Raw genomic sequence first — 20,049 nt, 5'->3', positions numbered from 1 at the left:
GCAGATGGTTCTCCTGTTTTGTCTGGGCGGCCACCAGATGGGAAGCACGCGGATCTTCCGAAAACAGAGCGCGCCGTCTCTCAGCTTCAGCGGGCCAGAAGAGCTTCCTGTTGTCCTACCCTTATTCTAGTTTCTATTTGCAGCCTTTCATTTTAGACGCATTCCCTACATGGGATATCTATTTTATTACCTTTATGTGCTTTCCTCCCCCCAGCATTCGTCCTGCAGTGTTTAAGTCTATTTCTGCACCTAATTCTCTACTACAATCTGGTTTTCTTCCCCATGCTCAAGGCAGCTTAGGATGATTTCTTCAGCTCATCAAAAGTACTGCTCCCACCGGAAAACTGCTTGACACATGCATTTGTAGTATACAAATTAGCAGCTCTACAAATAAATACTTGAGATATATTTGCAAGAAAGTAAGTTTTCAATTACCCTTAAAATATCCATACTCAGATTAAGAACTGGAAACATCAAAAAAAAATCCACATAATTAAAAAAAAACTACTTCTTACTAGGAAATCTACAAAGATGTGGCAGAAGCAATCTCAAAAAGATGTTACATGCTCTTTCAGCCTAGGGCATGCTCAGCAAGGCACCAGGAAGATTGTTAGTTAATTTGCGGGTTGATCTCTGTACACGTTTCCCTAAGGGAAGCATACAATCTAAACCAAACTTGAATGTAGTAAGAGCACAGGCCAAAGAATCAAAATTTGTTCTTAAATGAACTGGCAGCCATCTACAAAAACTTTCTATAGCCAGAGAAGCTATCCCATTGTCCAAAAGCAGAATCAGCTGAGTACCATGCTTGGTCCAAAAGCCAGCGATACATCTGTGAACCAACCTCCTACGGAGAGTCTTACTAATTCCTCCTCTCTCTCATATTCTGTTACTTTAACCTTACTCACACCACTCAGACCAGAGTTATGCTCCTCTCTACTTAATGGAGAAAGCAACTTCCCGCACAAGGCTTGAAGAGGAAGGAGAGATGTCACCAACTCTTCAAGAAGCCGTCATAGAGTCGGTAGGAAGCTCTGCCTAAACCACGTACAACACAGAGGACTTCTACAGGGCCGACTAGCTACATGCAACCCCCTTTTCTGGAAAAGAGACCAGGCTTCACAGCTTGGGGTTCTTTACTAGTAAGTATGTTATTACTCACCACCTGAAAGAAATGAAACTGAGTCATGGCAGATACTCTATTCTCAATTACTCAGGGGCTTTCTGCTCCCTTCGTTTTCTCCTTTGCCACTCTCTTCTTCCCCACAGTTCTTCCTCACCTTCCCAAAGTAAAGCGAAAAGGCTTTGCGTTCAGCATGATTTCACCTTTTTTTCCTTTTTTTTTCCCTTTTAAATAAGAAAGTACTCTTTCACCGGCCTCTTTTGATATGATATGATTCGTACAAAAAGGCACGCCAAAGAGGATGCTTCCCCAACGCACATATTCCCAACTCTCTGCAAAGGTTTAATGCAACTTGGATCACTTCTCTGCTCTATGTGGTATTAGTTATTAATCTCTTTATTGCATTGTGCTTACCAAGCTCATTCGCACAATGACCTCTCGTTAGAGCTGACATTTCCTACCTAAGGCATATACAAAGCTTACAGTCCCAACTGTACTCCTTAGCAAATGGCCATGCATTGCTATTGCTTCCTTGCTGTCTAGAAGCAGAGTCCTACTTGGACACAGGTACAGGGAGGCCACAGATTTGGAAAGTTTGGAACGCTCATTGTGTTTCTCAGTGAAAGAGCAAGGCACTAAAATGCCTCAATAAAATTCTCCAACAGAACACATTACAGGTGCATTTTAGATGTAAAGAGAATATTTCTGCACAAAGTTTCTGTGGGTTGGCAGCCACAAACTCCTTCTGCCAACTGCGAAACGAACAAAAATTGCTTTCATCCATCCTGAGTGATTTCTTTTAAAGAGCTATTAAACAATGACTTTAAAGCTGATGAAATAAACTATGACTGAAAATCTCTTGTGGACATCCACAACCGTAGCAGAAATCAATATTTACCTATTACTGCATTGTGGAAATTTCAATATCCTAATATCCCAATACACTGTCCTAAAATGAAAGTAATTTATATAATAAATATACCCGTACATCATTTTATGTGGATTCACTATGAAATTTAAGTGTTACATGACATAGGTTATATGCTTATATAGAGGTGTATGCAAACCTGACGGAATGAGACAGGTTTAACAGCTACAGAAGGAACAAAAAGGTAAAATAGTGACGTTTTATACATGGTGCAGAAGATTATCTGTACTCGCTCTTTGGTACAGATAATTTTATTTCTTTACTAACACTTTGCAATGCCTCAGACTCCTGAAATAAATTCAAAAACTATTTTTAATGTGTTTTGTCCCTCATGCTGACTAGCTTAACAGCTGTCAGAGCAGTCCCACTGCGAACCTGCACAGAGCAGTTTAGTTCCTGCTGTGCTTCTCCAGCCCAGGAGCCAGCAAAAGCAAGACAGACAGACATCAGCCAAACCTGGCGTATTTCCCCAGCTACGGAGGTTGCTTTAAATAGACTCCTCTTCATACACCTGCACAGCCACTGTGAAAAGTAACTTCAGGACAAACTTCTGTTCTCTTTTCCTCTTTCACATCTATTTTATGATTTCTTTCTTTTATATTGCACTATCCGTAACACTGGAAATCAGCTAACTTCTCTTATCCCCTACTTCCCCCTTTCCTGAATAGTTTGGTTTCTTTTGCTTGCTCTAAGCATTTTCTTGTAAATGCTTTTGTCCTCTTATTTGCTGGCTGCCAATTGTTTAATTCACCCAGCCAAAACAATGCCAGAACACAGCCTAGCGCTGCAAGTCACAACTAACTTGAGACAAATCCTGTGAAAACAATTTTGAGCTTTCTTTAGATGAAAGGATAATAGCTCCTTTACACGAAAGCAGTGAAAACTACTGCTTTTGCCTTTTACACTTGATGAATTTCTTATGGCAGCTTAAGAACCCATTCCAACACTCTCTCTGCTTCAGAAGAAGGGAGTCTATGCTGGCATTTACCTCCAAGAGACCAACCTCCAGACCCATACAGCTCTCACACGCAGCCGTGCACCAGCTCAGTGCTATCAGATGCTGACAGATCAACAGCGAGAACGTGGTGGCGCAAAATGCAACAGGAATTAAACTGTAAATTTTCTTAAAACTGCGTGCTTAACCTAAGCGATTAAAAAATAAAAGTTCTGAGGCGTTCCACTACAAGTAAGGTAAGTTAAAAATGACCAATGGGTGAAAAAAAACACACAACAAGCAGGATAAAAGGGCATGAGAGAACAATCAAGAGACTATGGTCTTGCTTAATTCATTACCTAGTGACAGAAAATCTTTCAGAGAAATCTGAATGTAAGGTGACACTTGCTGATCTGGCCTTGAGACTGCTGTCCTAGGCTGTGAACGTCCAGAACTCAACTTACGTATCATTGATCAGCACTGTTCCACCAAACTGTTTCTTTACAAAATTATCTCGAGAAAACTAAAAAGAGGGTAAACATTCAATTTCATAGAACACATTTATTCATTTATGTTCTTTTAGTATAAAGATCTCTATAGAATTTCTATACTCTTGTAGCCAACCCCCCTCTGATTTGGGAGGATTTTAACACTAAAAAGCGCTAAAACTCTTACCCGGAGAAGGCTATTCAAAAGCCACAGCAGTATCTTTGCTCCCTCCCAAGATTTGGGTCAGTACATTTAAACAGCAGAAGGTGTCAGTGAATTAAGAGCCAGCTAAATACTCATAAAACAGTATTTTAGAAGTTCCCTGTGAATTATGAAGACAGAAAACAGAGGAAAGGAAGAGGTATTCTGAACACTATCGATGGTAATGATTTTTGTCAAAGGCAACTACAACTGTGGGCTCTTTCGCCTGCAAGGCAGAAGTTTAAAACTGACCAGAAAATGAGAATAATTCAAAAGAAAACAAATGTCAAGCATCTAAAGCATCGTTCCTTAAGAGCAAATGCTTGTGTCCATTTACGTATGCTGTGAACAACAGCCGCACGCTGTGGATTGCTGAGGCATTATGCATGGCAGCTACTGGTTCTCCTTCAAATGAAAACACATCGAGCAACATTTGGTTTTGTTCCACGAATCCTACACCGCTAGCAAGTTAATCACTAACATCTAGAACAGTTTTAATTATTGGACAGGCATGTGCAAACGTATCAAAAGCATATCATCAATTAAGAACTACCTGGTTGTAAGCTGCATAATTAGCAGCTAAATCGTTCTAATTCATTTGTGGTTGACAGGAATTTGTCGTCCCTAGTTTGTTTTTAAAGCATCACAAGTCATCTGGTAAGTCATATTCAGAGAAGTCATTAGAATTGCATGCTCAGAATTTTATTTGTCAGGATATCCTTTCACAACAGGACTGTTAGTATCTTTGATTATTTAATCATGTTTACATAAAGATAGCAGAATTCAATACCTCTATAATTATGACTATCCCAGAATATTTCTTCCATTTTCCTCACTTTTCTGCTTAAACTGCGTTATTGCTTTTAAGAACTGAGAATCAATAACAATATATCAGTAATTGAAATACTCCTATCCGTTTTCTTATTTCAAAAGACAAGCGTATAAAGAAAAAGCAGTTCTTAATTCCAATCATGTTTTAAGGCTGTATACAGTTAGGGATAGCAAAAACGACAGAATCTCTGGGCTTCCACCATTACACAGCTGTGATCCTTGTAAGTCATTATTTGTTCAATACTTTCATCTCAACTGAAGCATGGAATCCAAATGTATCTTTTGTAATGTTAACGCTTGAAAAAGCAAGTAGGAAATGGAACATCGTGAATAAGAAATTTCCCAAAATATGTTGTATATGCATATGGTTTTGAGACTTTTTTTTTTTTTTTTGCTTTACGTACAAGCATAGTGAGATGAAGCAAAGGAGAACCTTAAAGGCCTTCTCCAAAGCCATGAGGAGTTTGAGAACACACGAAGCTGAACCCAGATCTACCAAATGCCACTTTAACGCCCCAGTCACCAGGCCGCCTTTGCTCCACAGATGGAAAACACGAGCCACCTGTACAAACACTACCAAGTAAGACAACTGAATCCTGAAGATGCTTTTTACTGTACCACCCTCCATGCCATCAGGAACTTGGCAAAGGCAGATTCTTCATCTTGCAGTTTCCCAGAAAAATTCTGAAGACCACCTTTAGTCACAACCACTCTGTAAAATTGAAAGGCTTTTGAAGAGCCAAATTTGAATGTTAGTTCTTCCTCTCTCCCAGCCAGAAGCTCTGATGCAGAGGTCAAATCATCAGCTGTCTGATGAGGCTGCTGGGTCCCAAAGCATTTTCTCTCCACGCCACTTCTCTAGTACCTCCATAGCTGTTGCTATGAACTTGTGCACTGAAGTCACGTTTTATTAGACGACTATTACCTGGAGACCAGACAAATCTGCACATGTTCCTCAACACCTGCTTGAGCAATTAATTTTCCCTATTAGTTATCCATTCAGACTTCTTTTAATGTCAATTCTGTATATCGGTGTTTGGTAAAGAAGTTACCAGGAGCTGTGTTCCAGGCAAAACGGACAAAGGCAGACAGTCACTTAAGCAGGGCAGAACAAACAATTGGATTGACTGAAGCTGTTGCTTTAGTAGACAACTGACCAAACCGGGCTTGGCCATGGAGGTAATGGGAATTAGGCCTGCAGCTAGATTTGTCGAAAAGGCCAAAGAAAAAAGGCTCTTTAGTTTTGTCCCATGTCATGCAACAGGTTTCCCGAAAAGACTATGTAGGCCTTGGAAGGGAAAATTAACATACAGGATTTTAATATACAAAATGCATGTTTTGAACCACCTTCACTACAATGACTCAAAATACAAGTGGAAATCCTAGCAACTGTGTATCCAAGCTCTGGCAAAGGTAAAGACACATCCCCTGTCACTGATGCTACAAATGACAAGATGAGATTTTCGTATTTCGGTGAAAATGAAGATTAAACAATAAAATAAATGCAGACTACAACAGCTTAAAAATGTATTTTAAAAACTCTGCTTACCCATACTATTCAAAACCCCTCACTTACTGGGTAACCTACCAAGTAATTGACTATCCCCCACTTCTTCAGTCTTTATGAGCCTCAGCAGCGCTTACAGTATTAGAATCTGAGCAAAAATCCTTCTTTGTCCCTGATGGATGACAACAGCAAGCGTGGATCACAAGAACGGAGAAACAAATTGCCATTTATATGCTGCTGTTTCATAGTGTATAATCACAATTTATAGGTAATGGAAGTTGCCTGTTCATGCATCACTGATTGCAACGTTAAATAGCTTCTAGCTGTAATAGCAAATTCTGCTTTTTGTCACCTTCTTAAAGGAAATAAGACTGGACAGGTGTGTAGGGCAGAAAAATATTGCAAAGAAGTTGTAGAACTGATACAGCAAGCATGATTTGACCCGCAGATTCTTAATTACAACTGATACTCAAAGAAAAAGAAACACCTTTTCCTTATCTCAATACCAGCCTGAATTGCAAGAAAAAGATTCTCTTTAAACTTACCACATAGATAAGGAGGTTAGTGGCACCCTGGGATTCTACATTTTCAAGGACTAAAGTAACTAACAAGCATCAATCAGCTGAAAATCAAACCAGTATCAAAAGGCTGGTAGCAGAGAGCGAAGGCAGGGAACAAGGACCTGGCATTGTCTTGTACTAAAGACCTACAAAAGGAACCCATGCAAAAGATAACTTCACAAAAGGTGTATGTGTATATATACATACATATGCATGTATATATACACATACATATATATACACACACATATACCAGAAGGAGCCATGGTTTCTCAGCAAGATGCTGCCCACTTATACTTATTGGCCTTAAACATGAGATTCCCAACCAGAAGTTCAAAGGCAAAGGACTGAATGTACTTGCAGCGCTGTATTTGTTTGCAGAGATGTTTGATCTGCAGATTAAGACAGCAAAGTAGGTAATTGTCCACAGCCCAGCAGAGGCTGGGTGTTAGAATTCTGGTTAGCAGGTATTTTGGAATTGGGAAGGTCCCCACTCAGCCATCTGACCTTACAAAAGCAGAATGTTATGTCCTTCTCCCCACATCTCCAAACCCGACAAACAGCAGCGTGGGACAGAACAAGGTTCCTCATGCTGTCTTTTTTTTAACAGATCTTCCCCAAACAGCTGCTCTATCACTTAGTTACTGCTCACAACTCTGCCAAACAGCAGCAAATACGGTGGCAATTATCTCACAAATTCCACTGTTAAACACTGGATTGTGAGGATGATTTCTAAACATTATTTGCTTTCTCCAGATAGCGGAGGAGAAGTTAGGAACAGAACTGTACGCTCACAGACAGCATTGCTTCAGTTCAGATTAGCAATGAGCTCATCTTCCAACACGTAAGTGGTAGAAATCCATTCTATATAAACTGAAGTTTAGATTCTGGTTCAGTGACTTCTGTTGCCTCAGGGGAAAAAAAAAACCTCAAGGTCTATCCTTTCTAGAATCCAGTGAGGGGTTTTTGTTTTTTAAACACAATGCGCACATTGGAAAATGTGTGTAGTTAAAGAGAGAAGAAGCTGACTGGTTCACGGAACATTTCACCTCTGTTTTTTTGGGACTAAATCTGGGCCGTGATAGCTGTCATCAAATATGGGTGCTCTCTGCCAGAGAAAAATGTAGGATCCACAGTATAAGAGCATCCAATGCGCAAAAGGAAATTCTGCAGTTCTAGCAGTGAGGATAAGGATCAAATAGACATGGCCTGGGCAGGTGAGAGGTGCTATCTTTTGGCAGGCTGTTATCTTTCTCAAACATTAGATTGTCTTAATTTCAAAAGGGAAAAAAAAAAAACATTTCTGACACAGAACACAGCGAAGAAGAAAGACTGCCCGATATGAGCTGATCATTCAGGACCTTTTGCCAGCATTCTTCTTTGTGTAATTACACAGATACACTGAAAGCAATTAAACGGTAGGTTGCCGCGCTAGTTTTTTTTTGTACGTAGTCCAGGTTAGTTTAGATGAAATTAAATCAAAATCCATGATTCCGTGTCCTCACTTTTTTTTAGTCTGGGCAAAGAAAATATTTATCTTTTACAATGGCTCACCCGCAAAGCTAATGTGTGCAGCTGTGCCATGAAATTATGCTTGGAACATACATCAGGTGTGCACAATACGCATTTCAGAGCACAAATTATTAGGGGTCTTAAGTACAAACAGGCACACAAATGCACTGGAGGACAAAAGCAAAGAAGTGCAGAGTTTCCTTAGCTCTCTTAAGACACCAGTTTTTTAGTTTAGTTTTTTTTTTTTTTTTTAAATAAGTTACTATCAAATCTTTGATTCGGAAGCAATGCCACATCCTGTCCCTTTCCCTCTGCAGGGGCCGGCGCAGTCACAGGACGCCTCGCCGGGACGAAAACCCTGCGGGGGCTGCAGGCCTGAATGGGGGGGGGGGGGGGGGGGGCCGGGAGCGCAGCGCCCCGAGCAGCCGCGCCAGCGGGGCGACCCCCGGGGGAGCCGGGTCCTGGGGCGCTCCCGCGGCTGCCGCCCGCCGCCCGCCTAGAGGGGGAAGGGGACGCGCCGCAGCCCCGCAGCCCCAGCCGGGCAGGGGGAAGCGGGGTGCTGAGGGCCGGGCGAGGAAGGCGGGAGGAGCTCCTCTTCCTCGCCCCGCCGCCAGCCAGCCGGCAGGACACAAAGCCCCGGCGGCCCCAGGCTCCGCTCCGCCGCCGCCCCGGCCCCCGCAGGGACGAAGGGGACCGGGAGGTGTGTGTGGGGGGGGGGGGGCAGCAGCGGAGGCTGGCCGTGCCCTCGCTCTCCCGCCCGGCCGCCCCCCGCCCGGCCGCAGCCGCCCTTCCCCTCCCGGCCGCTCTCACCCATCTGCTCCCGCAGCCCCTTCAAGGAGGAGGAGGAGGAGGAGGAAGAGCAGGAGGGGGGCGCCGCTCCACCGCCGCCGCCGCCCTCCGCCATCTTCAGCGCCGGGACGCGCGGCTCCGCCGGCCGGGCAGGAGGGGGCAGCCGGAGCGCAGTGCGCAGGCTCTGCGCCGCCCGGCAGCGCCGCCGCTGGGCTGGGCAGGGCCGGGCCGGGCTGGGCAGGGCTGCACCGAGCCGCCACGCCGCCCGGCGCCGGCCCCTCGCACCTCCGGCCGCTCGCCGGGGCCGGGCAGGGCGGTGCTTCCCTGCCGGGGCGTAGCGAGCCCCGGGGTTGGCCCCTTCCTGCCTCAAGCGGCGGAGGCAGGTCGAGGGGCGGCGTGCTGCCCCCTTCTCCATTCCATCCCCCCCTTGCAAGGAGGCACGCCGAAATGGACGGCGAGGCCTGGCGAGGCTGCGAGAAATGGCCGCCCCCAGCCGCCCCGGGCCCCCGGAGGGGCGAGCCCCGGCCCGGTGCCTCCCCCCCCCCGCCCGCCCGCTGCCTCCCCCCCGCCGCCACTGCGGCCTGCTCCGGAGGGACCCCGCTGCCCCGCATGGCCCTGCAGCAACTGCAAACGTTACCCCGCTATTAGTGATGATAAGTTGCCCGCAAAGAGGGAGCCCTCAAAGAAATAAACTCCTCAGCCGGCTGTCCAGATGTCCAGGCTAGCGAGCCGTTATAAACGCTCCTACTGTATAGCCTGGTAGAGGGGCTCAGGCGAAGCAGAAGCAGGTGAATTTTCACGCGGTGCACCCAGTTTTAGCCTCAGCTTGGGTGGCTGAAAAGTTGACACAGTTCAGTGGAGTCACCTTGCTGTGACAAATGCCGAGTTGGCTGGAAGCTCTAGAAGACTTACACAACTGGATGAGCTAGCAGGGGCCGTAGCTGCTGATGCTGTCAGACACTGCTATGTGCCGCCGATGATTTGCTAAACTCGGTTGTCCCCAGATCTGAAGGTGAAGCACGTCCTGGGATTTATCAGTCGTATGGAAATTCAGATCCACTGAATTCGAAAGAAGCAAGCAGCCACAAATGAATGAGCTGGGTTACACCCAGTTTGTAACTAAGTGCACGCTGGCTTGCGATTGTGCTGGGGACTGAGTCCTGTATTTCAAGCACCACTGTTTCTCTACACATTTCCAAAAGAAGAATGGGGTTAAGGGTGAGGTGGTCAAGGCTTTCAAAAAATAAATAAATAAATAAAAGATTGCTTAAAAATGTTGAATAAATTCCCAGATGTTATTGTTCTATGACAATTTGAATTTGTCTCTTGTTACTTTGCTGCCTTGGTTATCAATGAATTCTGGAGCAGTTTCTTCTTGGTTTGCCTCTAGGTTTATGCTTTTGGAAGACTGAGGATAAAACAACATCAGTGGCTCTATTAAAGGTTAGTTTCTTTGGACCTTATGCTGAAAGCTCCCTTTGAAATCACAAATGGAAAGTTTACCTGCCAGAGGGCCACAGCATTATCCCATAAATGGGAAGAATGCGGAAAAAGTAGCTGTAAGATCATGCATGTGGTATTTCAAGAGAGTAAAAAGGAACCTTACAAAAATTTAGAGCAGGGCTCCATTTTAACTTGCTTTTTCAGACTACAGACTTGCCCTGTTCTTTGTTTCTTGTTTGTTATATTGGCTTCCCCCACTTCAGCATGTGTGTACAGAGAATCCTTTGTCTGTTGTTTCCTCTCAATGTTATAGAATACCAATGATTATTATTATTTAAAATAAAAGGGCAGCTAAAGGAGATAAAACCAAAACGTTCTGTGCCAAATTTCCCAAATTTGTGTTTGTAATGTAATAATAATACCTTGCATTTATATAGCATTTGCCACTTAGCAATCTAAATGAGCTTTATACACACGGTGAAATTAAATTGCACCATTACCCTGAGAGACATGTAGATATGTTATCCTCGTTTTACAGGTGGGAAAACTGAGTCACTGAAATCAAAGTCTCTGCTTATGTTATGTACAAAGCAGTGCGGCAAATAAAACAGCTGAGGTGTCGTGATTCCTTGTTCTGTATCCTCGTCTTTTTCCCTGTTTCTTTCAATATCTATTGTAAAATATCACCAGTATGGCTTATATTGATTCTCTACAGCATAAACTACAATCGTCATGGTACAAAAAAACGGTCAGACTACCTGAAAAAATGTAATTTTTATGTTTTTGCAAGTTCTATAAGTGATACATTTTCTGAGGCTGTGCTTTTCATATCTGCATAGGGTGCTCATGAATGTTTGGGGTGCTTTTGAATTTTGGTTAAGTTGCATGTATGTCCCTTTAGTTACAGAATTTGTTTAACACACTGTGCAATAAAAAGGGTCAATGTCTATCCTTTTTTTTTTTTTCTCTGAGAAAAATAGGATAGTTGTCATGGGAGGAATCCCTCTGCTTGAAGATAACATTTACAAATGGAACGGCCAGCTAAAATGAGTTTTCCAGTGAGATATTATTATGTTCTTTCCATTTCAATAGACGCAAATACAAGTGGCCTCAGTCCTTGGAATTTAATGTCTGATACTCTGCACGTGCAAAGCTTCAGAATATAAATTACAGTAAGGCCAATAAACCGAGTGTTTCACACTTGGTATATTTGTGGTGGGACAGTGGAGGCAATTTAAAAGGGCAAGCACATCAAATTCATGAATGATAAAAGAACTCTTGAGTTAGAAGTAGGGCATTGTCCCTTCCTGATCTCCCTACATATACATACTGCTTGATGCGCGTATCTTTCTTTAAGCACACAACAACTGATCTGAGAAAATCTGCCCCAATGTGGAAAATGCATTATATCTTTTTCTTCAGTGAGCAGCTTAGAAATGTTTGAGCTAATGTTTCAGCAATCGTAACTGTAACTTCCATCTTAATTTCCTGTTTAACCCTGTTTCTCAGATTTTCAGTTCAATCGTGCAATTACTGCTTATGCATTTTTAGAAGAACTTCATTAAAATTTTGACCTAGCACGGCTTCAGCAGCACTGGCAATCATCTTTCAATTTTGCTGCATTTGCAGATTTGATTGCAGTAGCTGATTTATTCTAATCCTTTAAAGACTGTCCTTTTTTTTCTCATTGTCCTCGTGGAAACATGAATAATTTAATTTTACAGTCATTTCTTCTATCCTTTTAGTTTTCACACAATGGTTTCTGACAATTCTTTCCAAAATGTTTTAGGTCAAATCATTGATTGGTGCATATAGGCATGAGATGAATGTCAGTAGAGCTATGGCACTGTATGCAATTTGTGGTTCTAGGGGTTTTATACTCTCTATTTCAGTTTAAACAATATCAAAATTAATCAAAATAATAGTAGTTGAAATTAATCAAGTAGAAGCTTGTGCATACAATGACCCAGATGCTGAAAAATGCCTGCTCAGAAAATACTTAGGCCATTGTTAGATCTGGTGTTAGAAGAGACACCCACCCATTTCCTATTTCTTACCCTTTTTCCCCAGTTATCTAGTGTTACACACCATTAGATGTGGTGCTTGACTCGACTTCAGTTTGAGATCTGTTATAACAGGTTTTACATTCTAGTTCAAAACAGCCCCCAAATTTTCTGTAAGCATGCAGATCCTAATCGCTTTGATCACTGAAGTATCTAACAGTAAAATGTCCATGTGTGTTCAGCTTCGTTTATGTAAGAATCTCAATGAATACGGGCTAAAACTAGAAACCCGGGAAATTAGATCTGTCTATATATCTGTGCACAGAATTTCAAAAAAAAATCAGGAGAAAGTATTCCAAAACGTTCTAAATCCAAAATCATAAAGCATATATTGTGGCAGATTATAGCAGGTTTCCTGTGGTGAATGTAACTGGCATCACTGATAGGAAGAAAATTGGTGGCATGAAAACTGCTGTACCTATTGAACATTCTTTCCAAATGGACTTTAACTGCACATTCTTGTTTATTACTCTCCTGCTGGGACAAGTACCTGTAACAATCTGTGTTACTAATACATCTGCACTCTAAGGACTGCATTTTTCAGTCTTAGCTCAAGTTCATTTCTGTTTATCTGTATGAATAATTCCTTGGACGTAAAGTTAGCAGACAACGTTGCTTAGTGTAAGAGATACAGCATCAAGCCCTTTGTTTGTGGTCTAGTATGTTTATTAATTACCTGAATAATAGAACCGAAGGCATTCCTATTGCATTTGTAAGGACTGCTGATATATAGGGGACAAGCTTAGAATTTAAAATGATCTTGAAAAATTTTCATAAACCATGAAAAATGAAGGGAAATAGGGACCAGTGCAAGATGAAATATTTGGACAGAAACATACAGCTGCAGAAAGACAAGAAGGGAGAGCTTGCTAAGGAGCAAATTGAACAGAAAAAAATCTGCAGTGTCACAAGCTGAGTGTGAGTCAACAGTGTCACAGTATTGTGAAAAGGGAAGCACCCTTCCTGAAAGCATGACCAGAAGGGTAGCCTCTTAGACGGACAGCAGCACTTCCACTCAGCTCAGCAATGGTAAGACACCAGCAGGACAACTGTTAGGGCAGCATACTTGAAGATATAAACCAACCGGAGAAGATCTAGAGGAGGTGAAAAAGGATAATGAGATGATTAATGAAAAAAAGTTAAAGAATTGGGATGTTTTTTAGGCCTAAAGAAGAGACAAATGAAAGGTGATAATCTGCTTTCTGTGACTGCAGTGGAAAGCATAAAAGATAACAGACTTGATTTTAATCAAGGAAGATTAATGTTTAATTTTAAGGAAAACATTATCTGGTAGAAATAGGGAACTGTGGATCACTGTGGGAAGTGGTAAATCTCTGACAATGGAGATCTGTAGGTGGATGAGCATCAGCCCAGAAGGAGAGGTCTGATCATAGGGTAGGGGAAGGGACTCTATGACCTCTCGAGGTCTCTTCTAGCTCTGTGGTTCTACAATTCCTGCTTGTGGGTTTTGGGCCTGTTGGCCAGAACAAGGGTTATTCCATGTATGCGTTGCAAAACTGCCTTCTAAATTTAGATAGAATGTACTAAGCTGTGACAAAAGATAAATGAGTTCAAGAGAAGGCAACGTGACAATGTGGCTACCTTGCGTAGCTGGCAGAAATGGTTTGATGCTTCAGTGCATAATACCAATTCTGTGTCTTAAATCCTTTGCTATATAATAGTTTTGTAAGTACAGGAGTCCAATATATATGAAGAGGAATAAAGTGAGAATGAACAAGCACTAGGTATATGATAGATGCATTAGAACATAATAAATATGGAAAGAGGTCCACTCCTTTCCTGTCTGTAATCCTGTGCATGCCCACCGGGTCTCATTTAACAGAATAACACCTAGGTGTTGCCTTAGCACATGTATTCCCCATGACATCCAAATTGTAGTTATAACTGGGGTCAAAATAGGAATATAAAATCCTGTTGTTACCACCTCTTTTCTTTTCAGTGTTCATACAACTACTTATTTCTTCTACGGCTTTCCTTCAAGCAAAGCCCTCCGAGGTTAACAGTCACTCTATTTGTGTTTTATACGCACGTGTTTGGTAGGTTGAGTATGCTGAAGATAGCAAGCAAATAATGGTAAATAACAAAAGTTAATCTCTTGGGTGAAATTTGCTAAAGTGACTGCCTAAACAACACACGTGAACGCTGCATCTGTTTATCTGAACTGAGATGCCTTGTGTTCAAGTGCTCACGGCATGTGTAAACACCTAGTGCTGTCTTCACTCGCTATTTGTATGACCACAGTGCCTGGGAGGCTGCAGCAATAGTGGCTGAACCACAGTAAGCTACTCCCAGCCCCAACGGGCCAAAATCTAGGCCAGAACTTTTTGCAGGATTTGAAGAGTAGCTGACCGGTTCTGAAAATAGTTTTCTTATATATCCTTCATGTCTTGTCCTGCTCTCATTTGAAGGCATACATTCCCCAAATAAAAGACTAAGGTGAATCAGCAAAATCAATTTTCTTAGGTACAAAGCTATCACACTGAGTCATTGTACAAATGCTGCACTGTTTTTTGCCTTACAGCTTAATCTGGTAATCATTACTGATTTATTGCTAAATTTTCCAAAATTTTGATGTGATTATTGTCAATGGCACTATGTAATACAAGTCCAACAAGCCAAACACTGATACGCTAATCCTTATCACTTCTAATACCAAACAATTTAATCTTATCATCATGTGCTGGTGAGATAATATATTCCAGCAGTGGCTTTTTATGAATATTTTATTGTTCAAAGCGGTGTTGAGATAAAACACCATTGTGGAGAGTTACAGTACTATGCTGACAGCGCTGTGCATCTGACTGAGAGGATGTTTTCTGAAAACTCTTATATGACCCCTCAAATCTAGGTAATGATCTGAAAATCCTTCTGTTTGTTCTCCAGGTAGAACTGAGTACTCATGGGAATTTTGAGAATAAAGAGTAATTTTTTCAGTTATTTGAGAATTTAACATATTTCTCAGTAACTCAAGACTGCTTAGATGTTTTTCTCTCTATCAGCTCAAAGGTGGGTTCTTTTGAAAGATCAGTTTTCCAGTAAGTCTCCTTGGATGAAAAAGAACAGTTGGTCACGCTGCTTTCCATTATGTGCAGAGCTTCTTGGCAGAGCAGAGGAGAGTTCCTGATGCCTCTCTGCTTTTGGAGAAAGCAAAAATAAAGAGCAGATTGCAGTGAGGACGATGAGGAAGGTTCTTAGTGCAAGGATACAAGCTGTGGCTGAATTCTTGTCTTTCTTAAGCTGATTTAAGCTGTTTGCTTGCAGTTTGAATAGAGACTCTACCTGCAGTAACAGTGAGATTTGTCAGGAACAGCTCCTATTTTCTAAGCTCTGTGTAGACCTTTTGCTTCATATTTCCGCTTGCTCTTCTCAGATTTATTGCCAGGCCTAGATTTAATGGCCTCCTCGCATCATCTTTATTCCCTGTGCGGTTTTAGTATAGGCAATGCGTAGCATTTTGCTCAGCTGTTCCCATGCTGAAGGAGAGTGAAGTCGAGCCAAGGAGAATATGTCAGTGACAGCTACACTACCCTGCTCGCAGGGGGGGAGAGGAGGCAGTAAACGCTTTTCAGCAACAACAACAAAAATCCACCAAAACTCTAAAGACAATAATGATTTTACTAATGCACTTAATAGCTGGAACTACGTTCATCCAAATTTCAACTTTTTGCAGTGTCTGGGGATGTACCTAAGTGAAAAGCCCTCCTCTGTCCCACTGCCATCTAGCTGCAGTTCCGAGCAGGTTGTAGGGGGACCCTTCCACCACACGTTGGAATGGGCACTAACAATTTGTACTTTAGGGTGACAACACCCAGTTTGTTTTCCTCTCTGTCAGAAGCCAGGGATGCTTCTGGTGTGAGAAGGATACTGCTAGGGCTATGCAATAATGACAGTCTGTGTGCCTGGCACAGATGGATACTGGCTGCATTTGCAGTGTCAAGAAGCTGTGTTTCCATTTCTCATATGGAAGTTGTAGTCTGTTAATTCTGCTGTTGAATCTGCCTCTCCCCATGCAATTAATTCAAATTTATCAAGTTCAATGAGGGGTAAAAGTTCTATTCAACTATATCAAGAGAGATTTCAGTTCTTGGTTTGCTTTAATAAGTTTTCAAAGACCGATTTCATTCTGATATAACACTTGAGCAAACAGAGTAGTTCCTTTTTGTAAGAAAAATATTTAGAAAAGGGGCTTCAGCAGTGTAGCTGTTACTGAAATCTATGGCGTTCTTTCCTGTTTTGGCATGGAGATTGCTGCTCTGGCAATTCCCACTGGCTTCTTACGTGATTTCGAAAGACTGCCGTGGTCTCGCAGGCTGCTTTTCCAGAGACCCTACCTTGTCCGTCCATGAAATGGGCACTCTACCCCTGACCAGCTGAACAGGCTGAAGCAGGATTCTGCAGATGAACCCAGCAGGGACAGAGGGAGGCCTCTTCCACGGTTTTAGGCTGTAACACTGTGGAGTTCCTGTATTCCAGCAAAAAAAAAGAGGGCAAGGAGATAAATGACTCCAGTGTTTGTTTGTTTGTTTTGCCTAAAGAAGCTTCTTTGTGCGTGTATTCCACATGAGTATTCTTCTGTCCACGTAAAATAGATCCCTTCTGTCTGAATTTATGTCTCTGAATATTGTTACTTGTGCAATGCCTTAGAAATACTTTAGAGGCATTATCTAGGAGCCTTTATGACTTCTGTCGCATATTTCCTCTGCCTCCCTGCACCCACACATCCATGCACACACATAGGGAGAGATGCAGGGTCAGATTCTGATCAGACTTGTGCTTATTTTACACAGATAAAACTCTCTTTTTACACATTTTTCCCCTCTGAATATAACCTGAAAGTCAGTTTTGAACCCATTAGATGGCACTTGGTAAACAGTCGCCCGACTAGAGCTGTACTACTGGGAAAGTCAGGAGTTCAGTTTCAGAAAGGAGTGATAAGTGGCTAGATTTGGAGCTGAGAGCTTTAAAACACAAGCGTCAGCTCATCTGTGGTTGTTTTACCTGTTTGATTTTTGGGGGGGTTGTTTAGAGAATTCATTGACAGAATAACAGCAGTACAATTTACTCTTCAAACTGTGGCCTGTATTGCAGGGACAGGCGTAATAAATCTAGCATCTGTCATAAGCAGGTTTCATGTTTTCCCATTTGGATTACTCTTCATTTGAAGCTCTGAATGGTGGCATGGAGTATGAAGAGAAAGGCCAGATGTTTCTCCTTGAGCATCTTCTAATCATCTGTCACCCTAAAGCTAACCATTCCATGATCCCTTTGGCTTCACATCTGTTTCTTAACTTCAGTTTTGGGAAGACTTTGACATTGCAGTCTAAAGAAAGCATTTTGGTTTTGAAGCAATAACAGCAAGGAGTACTGAACAGAACAGAATAGTTCAGTTGAAAGCGACTTGAAAAGACCATCTAGTCCAGCTGCCTGACCTGTTTGGGGCTAATCAAAATTTAAAGCATATTATTGAGGGTATTGTCCAAATGTCTCTTGACCACCAAGAGACACGGGGCATCAGCCACCTCACTAGGAAGCTTGTGCCAGTGTTTGACCAACCTCACATCAAAGAAATTTTTCCTGATGTCCAGTCTGACCCTCCCCTGGCACAGCTCTGTGCCGTTCCTGCATGTCATGTCCTTGGTGACCAGGGAGCAGACACCAGCACATCCCTCCGTGCTTCCCCTACTCAGGGATCTGCAGAGAGCTGTGCTTTGCTCTTTGGGGCGTCACTGAGTGCTGGAGAATGTGCTTGCAAAGTTTTCCTAGCAGAAGTCATTTTCAAAATACAGCTGGGAGCTGCAACAGAAGTAGGCTTTCCACCATGGAGAAAGGACATCTCCATTTCCAAAAGATAACTAAATTGATCAAAATTAAGACTATAAAATGATCAGTTTCCAATAAGCCGGCAGCAAGATTTTGCTATGTAGAGGTGGCATATGTCAGGCTTGTCTATAGTAACTAGAGTTTTCTAAATAAGAGATACAAATCATGCACGTGCTAAAAGTGTGCCACTTATATTTTACATGCACAGCCCATCAGTTATTACACATCCCTCTAATGCAATCAGTGATGTACTCTGCAATTAGGTCTCCAGTGTAGCTGTCTGTAATGAGCACTGGCTCAGTTCTTACCATCGTGAGTATAAGGTAATAGGTAAGTGCATCATGATGAGTAAATTGATGCTGTGGGCAATGGATTCAGCAAAATGCAGGGTTGTAGCCCCCCAAGAAATCCACTCTTTCCAGTCTGTTACCTTCTAGCCTTGCATTTATTTATATCTTTACCAAGGACAGCTAGATTTTTTATTTTTTTATTTTTTCCCCAAAGAATATGAGTGCCAAACTAGCAAGAGATTTACACAATTCTGCAATAAATGAGGTATAGGAGTAGCATGTGTGAATCCTTTACATACATTTTGTGGCAATGCTTGTTGACCATATAAATGACATTAATTTAAGCAGAACCCTCCAGTGTACCCACCATCACTGTCCCATGTCCCATGCACAGCGTGCCATGACCAACAGCCACCAATCATCTAAATGGCCAGTAGCCAAAAAAACAGCTTTCAAACTGCAGTCAAACTCATGCTCTAGTGAGCTTTTCAGAACAAACTCTCTAGTTTGGGTACTCTTCAGCCCTCTCTCCCTGCCGATGGAAAACTCTAGGGCTCTTGTTTGCTGGGACTGGCACGGCTTTTGGTGTGATTGCTATTAGCACAGGTCACAGAGTTGCTAATAGAGTTTCTACTAGCTTGTTTGCCAGGACTTCTGCTTTGACATGTGGAGGTTTGGCTCAAGCCAACAGTGGTGAGCACTAAGTGGTTTGAAATCCTGTGGTACGGGGCCTAGTCCAAATTGCTGTGAACACAGTGTGATAATACCCACATGTGTCTAGGCTCAGCTGCAAATCAGTGGTTGAGGTTGCATGGTTTGTCCAGTGCAAAAAGAAAAGGGAGAGACGTTTGAAAAGGCCTGAAGAGTATCCTTTACCTTACCAGGGTGATGCAGCACCTGCCTTGGTATATGAGATTCCCAATTTCAAGGCATTTTATCGCTGGATGAAAGCAGGAGGCTCATGCAGAGGCCCTTTGAAGCTTGCTCTGCTACAGGAAATGAAAAAGAAAGAAGCACCTAGTGCTCTGGTAGATCTGAGTGTGTGGTGCTTTCATCCACCAGCAGTACAGGTTATTCTTCTTGGTACAACAGCAACCTGCTCGGCCTACCGGGTTTGTAGGCTTGTCTCCTCTCGGGGGATTCCCAGGGGCATGATTTTCAGACAGCCTGTACCCCCTGACTCAGGGCGGTATCAAGGCTGCGTAGCTTGTGTGAAAAGAAATTATGACAAATTCTGCAATAACAGCACTGTGGCTGTGCAACTTTTGCTGGTGAGTGGGTAGAACAACACATGGGGGTGAGGGGGTTTCCATTTCAAATTTCCATCTGAATACTGACATTTACCAGTTATTACTACACAGTGACATCTGAGCAAACTCAATTGTTTTGCTATCCCACACCTGGAAAAATAACTACTGTAGTTGTGACCTCAGGGTAATAAATGTTGGCTGCTATTTACTTTTCAGTGGTAGTTCCTTATCTGCTTAAAAGTGATGCCATGAACCTCAATTAGTTCACGGTTATACAGTGCTTTGAAA

The 20,049-nt window shown here is 42.5% G+C and overlaps 2 protein-coding genes across 14 annotated transcripts in view; one reads left to right on the top strand and one right to left on the bottom strand.

Annotated features, from left to right (window-relative positions):
- Positions 1 to 9,334, bottom strand: part of MAP7D3 (MAP7 domain containing 3) — a 48,616-nt gene extending 39,282 nt beyond the window's left edge. For 2 of the 9 annotated variants that reach the window (XM_080553673.1, XM_080553678.1), the window contains exon 1: positions 8,896 to 9,333. In XM_080553673.1, coding sequence (XP_080409799.1) covers positions 8,896 to 9,289 — 394 coding nt within the window. In that variant the 5' untranslated portion in view covers positions 9,290 to 9,333. Of the gene's footprint in view, positions 1 to 8,895 lie in introns of all 9 variants that reach the window. The other 7 variants (XM_080553676.1, XM_080553679.1, XM_080553674.1 and 4 more) reach the window with 6 other exon arrangements.
- Positions 9,335 to 9,463: 129 nt separating this feature from the next.
- Positions 9,464 to 20,049, top strand: part of ADGRG4 (adhesion G protein-coupled receptor G4) — a 55,713-nt gene continuing 45,127 nt past the window's right edge. For 2 of the 5 annotated variants that reach the window (XM_080553672.1, XM_080553669.1), the window contains exons 1-2: positions 9,464 to 9,662; positions 10,265 to 10,317. The gene's annotated coding sequence lies outside the window, so the exon portion shown is untranslated. Of the gene's footprint in view, positions 13,410 to 20,049 lie in introns of all 5 variants that reach the window. The other 3 variants (XM_080553668.1, XM_080553667.1, XM_080553666.1) reach the window with 3 other exon arrangements.

This window comes from Anser brachyrhynchus (genome assembly GCF_964034855.1).
Source record: "Anser brachyrhynchus genome assembly, chromosome: 13".
Taxonomy (NCBI): Eukaryota; Metazoa; Chordata; class Aves; order Anseriformes; family Anatidae; genus Anser; species Anser brachyrhynchus.
Note: the sequence above shows the minus strand (reverse complement) of the source record. Positions and strands in the feature narration are given on the sequence as shown.